At 44.7% G+C, this 17614-nt stretch overlaps 1 protein-coding gene across 4 annotated transcripts in view; it reads left to right on the top strand.

Moving 5' to 3' along the window:
* FAM219A (family with sequence similarity 219 member A) overlaps positions 1–17614 on the top strand; it is a 203235-nt gene that overhangs the window by 16449 nt on the left and 169172 nt on the right. The window contains exon 1 of one of the 4 annotated variants that reach the window (XM_073556690.1): positions 17412–17613. The exons of the other annotated variants lie outside the window; for them this stretch is intronic. Coding sequence (XP_073412791.1) covers positions 17608–17613 — 6 coding nt within the window. The 5' untranslated portion in view covers positions 17412–17607. Of the gene's footprint in view, positions 1–17411; position 17614 lie in introns of those variants that run through there. 4 annotated transcript variants of the gene reach the window in all.

The following is a 17614-nucleotide window of genomic DNA, read 5'->3' as shown; positions in this document are numbered from 1 at the left end:
TGTATTGTGGGGTCTGGCTGTAGATTATATATCACACTGGCCGAGTGATATTTATACTGTATTGTGGGGTCCTGCTGTAGATTATATATCACACGGGGGGAGTAATATTTATACTGTATTATGGGGTCCGGCTGTAGATTATATATCCCACGGGGGAGTAATATTTATGCTGTATTGTGGGGTCCGGCTGTAGATTATATATCACACGGGGGGAGTAATATTTATACTGTATTGTGGGGTCTGGCTGTAGATTATATATCACACGGGGGGAGTAATATTTATACTGTATTGTGGGGTCCGGCTGTAGATTATATATCACATGGGGCATCTGGGAAAACCTCCATTCTTTTCCCTGCAGGCTGAGTTGGATGAGGTTTTGGAGCCTAGTATGATGTGGCTCTGCTCCTGGTGTCACTTTTTTCTCCCCTTGACTTTTGCTTTCTGCTGACGGAGATCTGTCATGCTTAAGATTCCCAGCGAGATTCTCCTCAGTAGGAGCAGTGTGTCCTGTGCTGATAGGTGACCGGAGGAATAGCTGAGGACTCCACTGTGCACAGTCAGGGCGTGATCACTTTTGCATAGGAATCTCCTGAATGCTACAGAATAACAAACACTAGAGTGTCGACATAGAGATGACCTGAAACCGTCTACAAAGATATACATCATATTCCGAGGTTATAAAGGTCAGCGGACAAAGAACACAGCCATGTGTTTATTATTGCGTTTACACAGGGGGCAGTATGATAGTAGTTATATTCTTGTACATAGGAGCAGTATTATAGTAGTTATATTCTTGTACATAGGGGCAGTATTATAGTAGTTATATTCTTGTACATAGGGGCAGTATTATAGTAATATTCTTGTTTATAGGAGCAGTATTATAGTAGTTATATTCTTGTACATAGGAGCAGTATTATAGTAGTTATATTCTTGTACATAGGGGCAGTATTATAGTAGTTATATTCTTGTTTATAGGAGCAGTATTATAGTAGTTATATTCTTGTACATAGGAGCAGTATTATAGTAGTTATATTCTTGTACATGGAGCAGTATTATAGTAGTTATATTCTTGTACATAGGAGCAGTATTATAGTAGTTATATTCTTGTACATAGGAGCAGTATTATAGTAGTTATATTCTTGTACATAGGAGCAGTATTATAGTAGTTATATTCTTGTACATAGGAGCAGTATTATAGTAGTTATATTCTTGTACATAGGAGCAGTATTATAGTAGTTATATTCTTGTATATAGGAGCAGTATTATAGTAGTTATATTCTTGTACATAGGGGGCAGTATTATAGTAGTTATATTGTACATAGGGGCAGTATTATAGTAGTTATATTCTTGTACATAGCGGCAGTATTATAGTAGTTATATTCTTGTACATAGGAGCAGTATTATAGTAGTTATATTCTTGTACATAGGAGCAATATTATAGTAGTTATATTCTTGTACATAGGAGCAGTATTATAGTAGTTATATTCTTGTATATAGGAGCAGTATTATAGTAGTTATATTCTTGTACATGGAGCAGTATTATAGTAGTTATATTCTTGTACATAGGGGGCAGTATTATAGTAGTTATATTCTTGTACATAGGAGCAGTATTATAGTAGTTATATTCTTGTACATAGGGGCAGTATTATAGTAGTTATATTCTTGTTTATAGGAGCAGTATTATAGTAGTTATATTCTTGTACATAGGGAGCAGTATTATAGTAGTTATATTCTTGTACATAGGAGCAGTATTATAGTAGTTATATTCTTGTACATAGGGGCAGTATTATAGTAGTTATATTCTTGTTTATAGGAGCAGTATTATAGTAGTTATATTCTTGTACATAGGAGCAGTATTATAGTAGTTATATTCTTGTACATGGAGCAGTATTATAGTAGTTATATTCTTGTACATAGGAGCAGTATTATAGTAGTTATATTCTTGTACATAGGAGCAGTATTATAGTAGTTATATTCTTGTACATAGGGGCAGTATTATAGTAGTTATATTCTTGTTTATAGGAGCAGTATTATAGTAGTTATATTCTTGTACATGGAGCAGTATTATAGTAGTTATATTCTTGTACATAGGGGGCAGTATTATAGTAGTTATATTCTTGTACATAGGAGCAGTATTATAGTAGTTATATTCTTGTACATAGGAGCAGTATTATAGTAGTTATATTCTTGTACATAGGAGCAGTATTATAGTAGTTATATTCTTGTACATAGGAGCAGTATTATAGTAGTTATATTCTTGTATATAGGAGCAGTATTATAGTAGTTATATTCTTGTACATGGAGCAGTATTATAGTAGTTATATTCTTGTACATAGGGGGCAGTATTATAGTAGTTATATTCTTGTACATAGGAGCAGTATTATAGTAGTTATATTCTTGTACATAGGAGCAGTATTATAGTAGTTATATTCTTGTACATAGGAGCAGTATTATAGTAGTTATATTCTTGTATATAGGAGCAGTATTATAGTAGTTATATTCTTGTACATGGAGCAGTATTATAGTAGTTATATTCTTGTACATAGGGGGCAGTATTATAGTAGTTATATTCTTGTACATAGGAGCAGTATTATAGTAGTTATATTCTTGTACATAGGGGCAGTATTATAGTAGTTATATTCTTGTTTATAGGAGCAGTATTATAGTAGTTATATTCTTGTACATAGGGAGCCGTATTATAGTAGTTATATTCTTGTACATAGGAGCAGTATTATAGTAGTTATATTCTTGTACATAGGGGCAGTATTATAGTAGTTATATTCTTGTACATAGGAGCAGTATTATAGTAGTTATATTCTTGTACATGGAGCAGTATTATAGTAGTTATATTCTTGTACATAGTGGTCAGTATTTTATAGTAGTTATATTCTTGTACATAGGAGCAGTATTATAGTAGTTATATTCTTGTACATGGAGCAGTATTATAGTAGTTATATTCTTGTACATAGGGGGCAGTATTATCGTAGTTATATTCTTGTACATAGGGGCAGTATTATAGTAGTTATATTCTTGTAAATACGAGCAGTATTATAGTAGTTATATTCTTGTACATAGGAGCAGTATTATAATAGTTATATTCTTGTACATAGGGGCAGTGTTATAGTAGTTATATTCTTGTACATAGGAGCAGTATTATAGTAGTTATATTCTTGTACATAGGAGCAGTATTATAGTAGTCATATTCTTGTACATAGGAGCAGTATTATAGTAGTTATATTCTTGTACATAGGAGCAGTATTATAGTAGTTATATTCTTGTATATAGGAGCAGTATTATAGTAGTTATATTCTTGTACATAGGAGCAGTATTATAGTAGTTATATTCTTGTACATAGGAGCAGTATTATAGTAGTTATATTCTTGTACATAGGGGCAGTATTATAGTAGTTATATTCTTGTTTATAGGAGCAGTATTATAGTAGTTATATTCTTGTACATAGGGAGCCGTATTATAGTAGTTATATTCTTGTACATAGGAGCAGTATTATAGTAGTTATATTCTTGTACATAGGGGCAGTATTATAGTAGTTATATTTTTGTACATAGGAGCAGTATTATAGTAGTTATATTCTTGTACATGGAGCAGTATTATAGTAGTTATATTCTTGTACATAGTGGTCAGTATTTTATAGTAGTTATATTCTTGTACATAGGAGCAGTATTATAGTAGTTATATTCTTGTACATGGAGCAGTATTATAGTAGTTATATTCTTGTACATAGGGGGCAGTATTATCGTAGTTATATTCTTGTACATAGGGGCAGTATTATAGTAGTTATATTCTTGTACATAGGAGCAGTATTATAGTAGTTATATTCTTGTACATAGGAGCAGTATTATAATAGTTATATTCTTGTACATAGGGGCAGTATTATAGTAGTTATATTCTTGTACATAGGAGCAGTATTATAGTAGTTATATTCTTGTACATAGGAGCAGTATTATAATAGTTATATTCTTGTACATAGGGGCAGTGTTATAGTAGTTATATTCTTGTACATAGGAGCAGTATTATAGTAGTTATATTCTTGTACATAGGAGCAGTATTATAGTAGTCATATTCTTGTACATAGGAGCAGTATTATAGTAGTTATATTCTTGTACATAGGGGCAGTATTATAGTAGTTATATTCTTGTACATAAGGGCTGTATTATAGTAGTTATATACTTGTACATAGGGGGCAGTATTATAGTAGTTATATTCTTGTACATGGAGCAGTATTATAGTAGTTATATTCTTGTACATAGGGGGCAGTATTATAGTAGTTATATTCTTGTACATAGGGGGCAGTATTATAGTAGTTATACTCTTGTACATGGGGGCAGTATTATAGTAGTTATATTGTACATAGGGGCAGTATTATAGTAGTTATATTCTTGTACATTGGGGCACTATTATAGTAGTTATATTGTACATAGGGGCAGTATTATAGTAGTTATATTCTTGTACATGGAGCAGTATTATAGTAGTTATATTCTTGTACATAGGAGCAGTATTATAGTAGTTATATTCTTGTACATGGGGGCAGTATTATAGTAGTTATATTGTACATAGGGGCAGTATTATAGTAGTTATATTCTTGTACATAGGGGCAGTATTATAGTAGTTATATTCTTGTACATGGAGCAGTATTATAGTAGTTATATTCTTGTACATAGGGGCAGTATTATAGTAGTTATATTCTTGTACATAGGAGCAGTATTATAGTAGTTATATTCTTGTACATAGGAGCAGTATTATAGTAGTTATATTCTTGTACATGGAGCAGTATTATAGTAGTTATATTCTTGTCCATAGGGGCAGTATTATAGTAGTTATATTCTTGTACATAGGAGCAGTATTATAGTAGTTATATTCTTGTACATAGGAGCAGTATTATAGTAGTTATATTCTTGTAGATAGAGGCAGTATTATAGTAGTTATATTCTTGTACATAGGGGCAGTGTTATAGTAGTTATATTCTTGTACATAGGAGCAGTGTTATAGTAGTTATATTCTTGTACAAAGGGGCAGTATTATAGTAGTTATATTCTTGTACATGGGGCAGTATTATAGTAGTTATATTCTTGTACATAAGGGCTGTATTATAGTAGTTATATTCTTGTACATGGGGGCAGTATTATAGTAGTTATATTCTTGTACATGGGGGCAGTATTATAGTAGTTATATTCTTGTACATAGGAGCAGTATTATAGTAGTTATATTCTTGTACATAAGGGCTGTATTATAGTAGTTATATTCTTGTACATGGGGGCAGTATTATAGTAGTTATATTCTTGTACATAGGGGCAGTATTATAGTAGTTATATTCTTGTACATAGGGGCAGTATTATAGTAGTTATATTCTTGCACATAGGGGCAGTATTATAGTAGTTATATTCTTGTACATAAGGGCTGTATTATAGTAGTTATATTCTTGTCCATAGGGGCAGTATTATAGTAGTTATATTCTTGTACATAGGAGCAGTATTATAGTAGTTATATTCTTGTACATGGGGCAGTATTATAGTAGTTATATTCTTGTACATAGGGGCAGTATTATAGTAGTTATATTCTTGTACATAGGAGCAGTATTATAGTAGTTATATTCTTGTACATAGGGGCAGTATTATAGTAGTTATATTCTTGTACATAGGGGGCAGTATTATAGTAGTTATATTCTTGTACATAGGGGGCAGTATTATAGTAGTTATATTCTTGTACATAGGGGGCAGTATTATAGTAGTTATATTCTTGTACATAGGGGGCAGTATTATAGTAGTTATATTCTTGTACATAGGGGGCAGTATTATAGTAGTTATATTCTTGTACATAGGGGGCAGTATTATAGTAGTTATATTCTTGTACATAGGGGGCAGTATTATAGTAGTTATATTCTTGTACATAGGGGGCAGTATTATAGTAGTTATATTCTTGTACATAGGGGCAGTATTATAGTAGTTATATTGTTGTATATTGGGGCTTTCTGTTCTGCCCTTTGTGATTTTTAGTTATTTTTGTTATTTTGTGGATTTTTGGTCCATGTTTATCTCGTTTTCTGCCGTTAATCGTCGTCGTTTTTGCAGTATAAATAATTAATGAGAATCCTCTTCTCCTGAATATTTTCTTCGCCGCTGGTTGCTGGCATCTCTTTAGAAAAGTGAAGTGGCTTTATCTCCGTGATCTGAGGTTTTGTTTACAGGGCGACGATCAGCGTTGTGCTGTCAGCGCCGCCATCTTTACTGTTCAGGCGGCTCTTCTAGTAGAGGCAATCGGCATAGTTGTGTGTCCTCTGTGATAACTGTACCATAATACACTGCTCAAAAAAATAAAGGGAACACTTAAACAACAGAATATAACTCCAAGTACATCAAACTTCTGTGAAATCACACTGTCCACTTAGGAAGCAACACTGATTGACAATCAATTTCACATGCTGTTGTGCAAATGGAATAGACAACAGATGGAAATTATTGGCAATTATCAAAACACCCTCAATAAAGGAGTGGTTCTGCAGATGGGGACCACAGACCACATCTCAGTACCAATGCTTTCTGGCTGATGTTTTGGTCACTTTTGAATGTCGGTTGTGCTTTCACACTCGTGATAGCATGAGACGGACTCTACAACTCACACAAGTGGCTCAGGTAGTGCAGCTCATCCAGGATGGCACATCAATGCGAGCTGTGGCAAGAAGGTTTGCTGTGTCTGTCAGCGTAGTGTCCAGAGGCTGGAGGCGCTACCATGAGACGTGGAGGGGGCCATAAGAGGGCAACACCCCAGCAGCATTACCACTACCTCAGCCTTTGTGCAAGGAGGAACAGGAGGAGCACTGCCAGACCCTGCAAAATGACCTCCAGCAGGTCACAAATGTGCATGTGTCTGCACAAACGGTTAGAAATCGACTCCATGAGGATGGTCTGAGGGCCCGATATCGTGCAAGACGCTTGACATTTGCTACAGAACACCAGGATTGGCAAATTTGCCACTGGCGCCCTGTGCTCTTCACAGATGAAAGCAGATTCACACTGAGCACATGTGACAGATGTGAGAGGCTGGAGACGTCGTGGAGAGAGATCTGCTGCCTGCAACATCCTTCAGCATGATTTGTTTGGCAGTGGGTCAGTAATGGTCTGGGGTGGCATTTCTTTAGAGGGCCGCACAGCCCTCCATGTGCTCACCAGAGGTAGTCTGACTGCCATTATGTACCGAGATGAGATCCTCAGACCCCTTGTGAGACCATATGCTGGTGCGGTTGGCCCTGGGTTCCTCCTAATGCAGGACAATGCCAGACCTCATGTGGCTGGAGTGTGTCAGCAGTTCCTGCAATATGAAGGCATTGAAGCTATGGACTGGCCTGCCCGTTCCCCAGACCTGAATCCGATTGAGCACATTTGGGACATCATGTCTCGCTCCATCCACCAACGTCACGTTGCACCACAGACTGTCCAGGAGTTGGCGGATGCTTTAGTCCAGGTCTGGGAGGAGATCCCTCAGGAGACCATCCGCCGCCTCATCAGGAGCCTGCCCAGGCGTTGTAGGGAGGTCATACAGGCACGTGGAGGCCACACACACTACTGAGCATCATTTCCTTGTGTTGAGGCGTTTCCACTGAAGTTGGATCAGTCTGAAATTTGATTTTCCATTTAGATTTTGAATATCATTCCAAATCCAGACCTCCATGGGATATTCATATTGATTTACACTGATCATTTTTATGTTTTCTTGTTCTCAGCGCATGCCACTATGTAATGAATAAAGATTTGCAGCTGCGATATTTCATTCAGTGATATCTACGATGTGGTATCTTAGTGTTCCCTTTATTTTTTTGAGAGCAGTGTAGTAGTGAATGGAGCCGAGCTGCAGTGCTGCATGTCACCTGTGTCAGAGGGGGCGCTGTTCATGGAAGTAGTTATGTCTTTTGGACACTTGACATGCGTCTGGTGTGAGTGTTGCCCCTTGTATCGGGGAGTCGGGACAGATGTTTGGTTTTGGGGGAGTATTACCGTCGGGGTGGGGTATGAGCGGGTGTGGCGCCTTCATACGTCTGCATTCCTGCGCTGCCCACTGTATGATGTTTTTCAGGTCACCGTCCCTTTAACCTTGTCGGAGCCGTGTAGCTTGGCGGCTGCCGGTGTTCCCGTCCCTGGAGTCCCCGTGTTCTGGAGTTATTGGTTCCTGTAATGAAATGTTCCGTCCATTGGACGGTGGAAGACTCATAGATTAGCGCCCGGACACGAGGCGGCGGAGAATATTGCTGACCTTTTATTCAGTGATGCCGGAGCGATCCGTCGCCAAAGTGTGCTCCGACTGTGTCTGCAACACCAGAACTACAACTCCCAGCATGCTCTGACCGACCAAAGCCTGGAAATCGTGCCGCACTGGGCACCTGGCACAGAGGGGCTTGTTGTTTCCCTTCTCTGTTGTACATTTCTGCTTGTGCACTTGCTCCATTGCTGCCCCTGCTTGTTCAGCAGCTTCTTGGAGACCAGACAGGATCGATTCAGGGTGTGACACATCCGAGAACAAATTGTCATTTCTCTTTCTCTCTGCTGGGAACTTGTCTTCATTTACAAGAATGCTCCGCTATTTCCAGTCCTCGCCATTCACTGTCTTGCTGTAATGCAGCCCCTGCTTGTTCAGAAGCTTCTGGGTTTCCAGACAGCATCTGTGCAGGGTGTGAAATGACTGGCGTCATGGCGTTTCTTTTTCCTCTCTCTCGCTCGTCTGATCCTCTCCGTGCTCACTCTCTTTCCGGCAGTCCCTGCTTGTTCAGAAGCTTCTGGGTCGTGTCCTCATGTTTTGCTGTCTGCTACCTCCTCCATCTTCTCTTTCAGACGGCAGGATTTACCCGACCTCATTACCTGGTGTCAGGCAATACCTGCCAGGTGAACCCTGTCCTTGCAGAAGACCCCGGAGGTCCCAGACGTCCCACGCTCTGTCTCTACAGCCTGGCCTTCAATATCAATGTGCACTTATGTGGACGGAGACTGGAGTACTGTGCTCCGCAGGCTGAAGCCGTCCTCTGTCTGCGGCTTGCCAGGTGGTACCTGATGAGTGCTGCTGTCCTGGTGATGGCGCCGTACATGTCACCGAGCACAGCTGCCGTTCTTCACCGTGGCCGTTGGATTGGGGCATGCATCAGTCAGTGCAGTCCCTGGGGACGGACCCCGGTATCCGGCTCTGTGACTGCAGCATTATACAATGCCATGATGTCCTCACATGAGAGAAAGCATCTTAATGTTCCGGGCTGCTGGCCTCTGTGTCCCCCAGGTCTCTGCTTGGCCTCGTGTATCTGTCCCCTGGTCGCTGGTCTCTGCTCGGCCTCGTGTATCTGTTCCCCTGGTGCTTATATCCCACAGCTGCACTCACTATTCTGCTGGTGCAGTCGCTGTGTACATACATTACATTACTGATCCTGAGTTATATCCAGTATTATACCCCAGAGCTGCACTCACTATTCTACTGGTGCAGTCACTGTGTACATACATTACATTACTGATCCTGAGTTACCTCCTGTATTATACTCCAGAGCTGCACTCACTATTCTGCTGGTGCAGTCACTGTGTACATACATTACATTACTGATCCTGAGTTACATCCTGTATTATACCCCAGAGCTGCACTCACTATTCTGCTGGTGCAGTCACTGTGTACATACATTACATTACTGATCCTGAGTTACATCCTGTATTATACCCCAGAGCTGCATTCACTATTCTGCTGGTGCAGTCACTGTGTACATACATTACTGATCCTGAGTTACATCCTGTATTATACCCCAGAGCTGCACTCACTATTCTGCTGGTGCAGTCACTGTGTACATACATTACTGATCCTGAGTTACATCCTGTATTATACCCCAGAGCTGCACTCACTATTCTGCTGGTGCAGTCACTGTGTACATACATTACATTACTGATCCTGAGTTACATCCTGTATTATACCCCAGAGCTGCACTCACTATTCTGCTGGTGCAGTCACTGTGTACATACATTACATTACTGATCCTGAGTTACATCCAGTATTATACTCCAGAGCTGTACTCACTATTCTGTTGGTGCAGTCACTGTGTGCATACATTACATTACTGATCCTGAGTTACATCCTGTATTATACCCCAGAGCTGCATTCACTATTCTGCTGGTGCAGTCACTGTGTACATACATTACTGATCCTGAGTTACATCCAGTATTATACTCCAGAGCTGCACTCATTATTCTACTGGTGCAGTCACTGTGTACATACATTACATTACTGATCCTGAGTTACATCCAGTATTATACTCCAGAGCTGTACTCACTATTCTGCTGGTGCAGTCACTGTGTACATACATTACATTACTGATCCTGAGTTACATCCTGTATTATACCCCAGAGCTGCATTCACTATTCTGCTGGTGCAGTCACTGTGTACATACATTACTGATCCTGAGTTACATCCAGTATTATACTCCAGAGCTGCACTCATTATTCTACTGGTGCAGTCACTGTGTACATACATTACATTACTGATCCTGAGTTACATCCTGTATTATACTCCAGAGCTGCACTCACTATTCTGCTGGTGCAGTCACTGTGTACATACAATACATTACTGATCCTGAGTTACATCCTGTATCTCTTTTATTATAAAATATCAAAAACAATACAACACAACATTCCAGAAAAGAAAACACAGAAACCAAAATACACACATTAATCATACACTTAGGACATACAGAAACTTGTGCATAACCGCAACTTGTTATAGTCCCCAAGCTTTTCAGCTTAGGGGACCCCCAGCAGGAACTTTCCAACAGAAAACTCTTCCCATAAAATAATGAAAAACAGTTTTTAATCTTTCACCCCCATTCACTCTCTTTCACTCCCCATTCACACTTCCACCCATACCTACTGTATATACAGGAAAACAAAAATAATATTCTTGGCCCATGCTGCCTTAAATAAACCTAGCCAATTCTTTTTTGGCAAAATTACCTACACCAGCTTAACACCTCAATATACACATACACATACATATATATATATATATATATATATATACATACATATACACTTTTTTTTTTTTTTTGCTGTTTTTTTATTATTTTTCCCACCACCCACACCACAGGTCCATAAATGTCCATGGCCTTATCACGTCTAGGCCTGATGAGCACGAAAGTTTATGCCCACAAGCAAAACCTTCACCCATTTGCCCCCGATGTGCTCAAAAATGGTCCATTTTCCATAATTTCCATGGTCCATGGTATATGGTATATCCATTCGCCACTTTCCCCTTGGTTTAGGGTCCTTTTACTTTTTTTTTCCGCTCTCACCCCCCCATTCACCGCCCTCCCAACCTCACTACGCCCCCCATGCACATCTGACTACGGAAAAGAATAACAACACATACTACAATACATATACTACAATACATATACTACAATACATATTACAATACAATATTACAATGCAATGTCATTACATCATTTGCTTTACCGAATATTACCACACCACAAACCTTTACTTACAGGCCCAAGTTCAGTGCCTGCAAGCCCAATATCCATTATTTCTCTATCTCAAAACAAAAATCTAGGTGTGCCATGCAATAGCCCACCACCAGGAAAAAGGAGTTCTAGAGGCCCCATCCCTCACTAACACATTCACCCTGTCCCTCAACAACTAAGACTGTCCCTACTTCTGTCCCTAAAGAAACTGTCCCTATCTGTCCTTACCTGCCCCTACTCTACCTACCTTATCATAACTAACTCTCTATCTGTCCCTCAGTGCCTGTCCCTCCCTGTCCCTATCTGCCCCTACTTCTGTCCCTCACCACCCACACCACCTTATGCTGTCCCTACCCACATTCACACAAAATCTAGCTCTCCCTAGAGTGTGTTTTTAAAAGGAAAGGCCCCTCCAAAGCCAGGAGGCCCTCCTCACACCCAACCTTTCGAACTCCAAAGAATGCACCTTCACCAGGTCACCCAGGATGTTACTAACCACCTCTTCCCTTGGTAGGGCTTTCTGCCGCGTCGAAACTAAGCACCGTGCATTCCAAATGTAGAACCTAACCACTACACTGACTAGGAATAAAGTGCCCCGGTCTCGGCCACCCAGAGTTCTGAACGCTCCATAGGCCCACTCGGCATAGGAGAGGGACGCCAGCCGCGCCCAACGTATGGAAGCCCCCACCCTGTTGTAAACCTCTGTATTAAAGGGACACTGAAGCAGGAAGTGCTCCATGCTTTCCAGCACGTCGCCACACTCCTCACGGGGACAACCCCGATCATCGGATTTCCTGCACTTCAGGTTATCCTTTACATACAGCCTCCCGTGGAAGCAGCGCCAGGTCAAGTCCCAAAACTTCGTGGGGATCCGCTTAGAATTTAAAAGCCCGAGCCCCACCTCCAGATCCCAACCTGGGCAATCCTTAAGGGCCAGGGGCTTTTGGAAATGGGTCAACAGAACCCTCCTGTCAAGGCATTGCCGCGACATGGTCCTGATTTCCCACATTCCCAGACCCCACCGGCGGATCACCTTCAGAACCGGGGTAGCATAAGCCGGGAGATGCCCATGAGGTGTGCGGAGGTCCTTCACTTGCCCTCCTGTCTCCCATTCCTGGAAGAAGGGCCGAAGCCAACCCTTGCAGGAGACTACCCACGGAGGAGCCCTCTCTAGCCAGAGGTTGGAAATGTTGGCTTTAAGAAAGGTGTTCACTAAGAACACTACCGGGTTGACCATACCCAACCCACCTAGTCTCCTCGTGCGGTATGTGACCTCTCTCTTGATTAGGTTGAGCCTATTCCCCCATAATAGCTGGAAGAACAGGCTATAGACCCGTGTCCAGAGAGGTTCTGGCAAGATGCACACGCTGCCTAGGTAAATTAACAAGGGAAGCAGAAAGCCTTTAGCCAGGGCAACCCTTTCCCTTAGGGACAAAGACCAACCCTTCCAATGGTCCACCTTTTGGGCAGCGATCTTAAGTCTGCCCTCCCAATTTTGCTGGGGGTAGTCCCCGGGGCCAAATTCGATGCCTAGAATTTTGGCGGTGGCCTGGGGCCCTGGAAGGGTGTCCGGGAGATCAAAACTAGGATCTCCCCCTCCCAGCCAGAGACTTTCACACTTATCCCGGTTGATCATGGACCCGGATGCCTCAGAGTAGCGCACTACCTCTGACATGACCCAATCCGCCTCCCCCCTCGAGGACACGAAAAGGGAAACATCATCGGCGTACGCCACCACCCTCAGAGAGGACCCAGAGCCCGCCTGGTCCATCCCGACTCCCGCCAATGGTCCACGATCTACCCTCCTTAGGAAGGGATCGATCGCGAACACGTATAAAAGCGGGCTCAGCGGACAGCCCTGACGGACCCCAGAACCCACCTCAAAAGGGCGACCTGACCAACCGTTCACCAGCGGAAAAGTCTCAGCCCCTTGGTACAAGATCTCTAACCATTTTACAAACCTCCCAGGCAGACCATACCTCAAAAGGACGGACCAGAGGTACTCATGGTTGACCTGGTCAAAGGCTTTCGCTTGGTCTAACGACAGCAAGTACCCCTTCCAGTGGCCTGCCCTACCCTGCTCCACTGCCTCCCGGACACCGAGCACAGCACTAAAAGTACTGCGGCCTGGAACAGAGCAATGCTGGGCCCCCGAAAGGAGCCGGGGTGCAAACTTCACCAGCCGATTAAACAGCACCTTGGCCAGAACCTTCCGGTCCGTATCGAGAAGCGCTATGGGACGCCAATTCTCGATACGGGACGGATCTTTACCCTTTGACAGAATAATTAGGGCTGACTTCCTCATTGAGTCGGGAAGAGTGCCCGAGGATAGACACTCATTAAAGACCCCTGTCAAGAGGGGGACCAAGGAGTCCCTAAAAGTCTTATAAAACTCGGATGTTAAGCCATCCGGACCTGGCGATTTCTTGGGCCGAAGCCCATCAATGGCCAGTCTCACTTCCTCCTCCCTAATTTCTTCTGCCAAAACACCAAGAGAGGGATCACCCCCTGGCTCAGGGACGGTTTCAGCCAGGAAAGCGGACATCCTATCCCGATCCAGATCCTTCTTTTCCAAGAGGCGCGAGTAGAAGAATCTGACCACCTCCAGGATCCCTGATTTGGATCTGTTCAGGGACCCCGTACTGTCGATCAGTCCTGTCACCATCTTACAATTCACTGACATCTTACAGTTTCTGTAAGGGTCGGGCGAGCGGTACTTCCCGAAGTCCCTCTCAAAAACTAAAGATGTGTGTCTATCATACTGGCACCTCTTGAGCAAAGATTTCACTCTGGAGATTTCCTCACGGTCACCTCCAGTCGAGACAAGCTGCTCGAGTTTCCTCCCCAGAGCCTGATACAAGCGGTGCCTGTTCAGACTTCTGAGGTTCGAGAGCTGACGGAAGAACCCCGCCACCCGCTTTTTGAAGATCTCCCACCACTCTGACTTACTACTACAGAGATCCAACAGCGGTACCTGGCTCTGAAGAAAATCCTCGAAGGATTGTCTCACCTCCGCTTCTTCCAGCAGGGACGAATTGAGCTTCCACAGCCCTCTTCCCATCCGAGGAGTCTCTGCAACATTCAGAGAAAAGAAAATTAAACAGTGGTCGGAGAACTCCACCTCAACGGCGGACACAGCAGAAAAGATGGCGTCCTCCTTCAAAAAAAACCTGTCTATTCTAGACCTACTGCTACCCCTATGGTAGGTGAAACCCCCGTGGCCTGGGGTGTGCCGGATGTGGACATCCACCAGGCGAGTTTCACTAGCTATGCTATTAAGCGCGACGCTGTCATAAGCCAGGCGGTCTCCGGGACCCCCCCGGTCACGGGACCTCGTAACGGTGTTGAAGTCCCCACCGAAGACCACCTGTCGGCTCGTAAAAAGAAAGGGCTTGATCCTCAGGAAGAGACATTTACGGTCCCACTTGGACTGTGGGCCGTAGATATTAATGAGCCGGAGCTCTTGTCCCCTCATGAAGACATCTAGGATCAGGCACCTCCCCATTTCCAACTCAGTAACCCGTCGGCATTCAACATCTGCAGTCTTAAAAAGGACTGCCACCCCGCTATACGGCTCAGCCGCAAGAGACCAGTATGAGGGCCCGCACCTCCACTCCCTCCGTGCTTTAAAGATGGCCCCCATGTCCGTTAGTCTGGTCTCTTGCAAAAATAAAATTTCTGCCTCAATCCGGGAGAAAAAATCAAAGGCCGTGAAGCGAGCCGCATCTGACTTAATGCTGGCGACATTAATGGACGCCAGCGTCAACGGGGCGAGTTCAGCCATCATGGGTGATCGAGTTGGATGGCCAGTTTCTTCCCTGCCCCGCTATCACCTCCTCCTGGGGAGGGGTCAGACACCTTCCTTTTTAGGGAAGCCCCCGACGTGTCCATCCCTCCCCCCCAGTGTCCTCACCCCCGGGTTCCAGGCCTGTCCCCCCCTCAGGAGGAACAGTGCCCCCTGAGGGACGGACTCCACCATCCCCCGAAGGACCCTCCGGTGTTACCCCCGGCCCAGCACCCTCGTCTTGCGGATCATCATCTGAACCTCCGAGGGCGCTGAACCGGTTGGAGAGTCTGATCAGAGGGGGGTCAGCGGGCCCTTCCGTATGCACTCTTGTGGTCGGGGGCGGGGGGGACTTTGAAGACTTGTCAGCCCTCTTCCCTCCCGATTTACGTTTGGCACGCTTGTTTTTGCCACCTGATGCTGTAGGCTGCCCCCTGACATCCTCGTCGACACTTTCATAACGAGAGGAGTCGTCTGAGTCAGCCGCTTTCTCCTCTCTCTCCATCCTCCTGATCTCCTCACTCACCGCACTCTCCCCCAGGGCCTCAGAGGCTTTTGCCACGGGCCTAGAGGGAGGGGCAGGTATCACCCCAGTTTCCCGAGGCTCCACCTGCCCCTTGCCTCCATGGCGTTTTTCTTGCCTCCGCTCATAAGCGGGGCCCCTTACCTTAGCATTGCCCTTCCTCACCGGCCCCTCAGCCCTTCCCCCTCCGCCACCACCTGCCACGGCAGAAGCACCGCCAGAGGTTGCCCCCTCACGGTCTTCCCCCACCGGGCCTGCAGCGGTATTGGAGAAAGAGCGAGGGCAGCGGCTGAGCGGGTGACCTAGGTCACCACACAGGTGGCACCGAATGTCTTTGCACAAGGCGGCCAGGTGGCCTACCCCACCACACAACGCACACTTCTGCACCTTGCAGCTGGCGCTGAAGTGGGTGGGGTCGCCGCACTTGTGGCAGACCTTCGGTTGCCCCTGGTAGAAGATCAGGATCCTGTCCCTCCCCAAGAACGCCGAGGAAGGGATGTGGGTGACCGTGCCGCCGGAAACCTTCAGCTTTACCATGAAGGTCCAGCCCCCCGACCAGATGCCAAATTCGTCCCTGTTCTTTTTTGGGACCTCGGTGACTTCCCCGTAACGAGAAAGCCACGTCATTATGTCCACGCCTGCGAGCGACTCGTTACAAGTCACCACGGTCACTCGCTTGACGGCATTTTGGCGAGACACCGCTTGCGCAACGAAGTCTCGCCATCCGGGCTCTTCTCGCACCAGCTCGTAGTTCGACCAGAAGAGCTCAAGCCCCTCTGGCCGCACGAAACTGACATCAAAGAAGCGGGACGCCGAAGGATGTATCAGGGCAAAGATGTCATTCGCCCCGAAGCCCATCTTTAGGAGGAGCTCTACCACCTTGCTCCTGGGTGGACAGGCTTCATTGCCCCCCCACCTAAGACGGACCACATTCCTTCTTGGCGGCCCCTGCCCAGCTGTGGGGAGAGACCAAACAGTCCCTCCCTCCCTTTGATTTTGGAAGGCAGCAAGGCCGTGTCTCTCTATCCAGAAAGACAGGTCCACTGTCCTCCCCTCTACTGTTACCGACCTTTCTCCCCTTTTAAGGGCCTCCAGGAAACGGTGGTGCAAAGCGCCGTCCCTGGAACCCGGAGGCGAGGAGACCCCCCCAGGACCACCCTGACCCCCAGCCGCGGCCCCCGCATAGTTACGTTGGGGTCTCGCGGCCGGGGGCAGATGGGCCAGCCCTCCCACCACCACTTGTGCCTGCACCCCCATTCGTCCTCCCACTCACTCTCCCATTCACTCTATTATTCCCACTCACCCCAGCATTCACTCCAGCACTTTCAGCCACATTCACTCCCTCATCCATGTCACTCACATCCCCATTCACGTCCACAAACAACTCCTCAAAAATATCAGTCACCCCGCTCTCACATTCACTCACGCACTCCTCATACTCCTCAGCACCAATTTTATTTATATTTACATTTTTATTTACATCAGCATTAACAGTTCCTTTGCCGCAATTTTCCCTCCCACCTGCTGGGGGCCCTAGCTGGCCAGGTGCTCCATGATTGCCCTTACTGGCCAAGAGTGCTGCTGCCCCTTTAAGTGCCTCAGCGCTGATAACATACTGCACATTTCCCTGGCTGTGCCTGGGAGCAGCAGCAGCTCTTGGTTTCTCCAGCACCATTTTTTTTTCTTTTTCAGAGTTTCTTTTGATTTCCTTGCTCTGGGCAGGGACGGCCTCTGGCACAGCTCCCTGCCCTGCATCCTTCTTCACTCCCTCTGCCGGCTTGCCAGGGGGCGCCAGAGTCCCCGCACCCTCAGATGAAGG

This window comes from Dendrobates tinctorius, unplaced genomic scaffold, assembly GCF_039654945.1.
Source record: "Dendrobates tinctorius isolate UK_male_01 unplaced genomic scaffold, ASM3965494v1 ptg000237l, whole genome shotgun sequence".
Classification (NCBI taxonomy): domain Eukaryota; kingdom Metazoa; phylum Chordata; class Amphibia; order Anura; family Dendrobatidae; genus Dendrobates; species Dendrobates tinctorius.
This window is presented reverse-complemented; position numbering and strand designations above follow the sequence as displayed.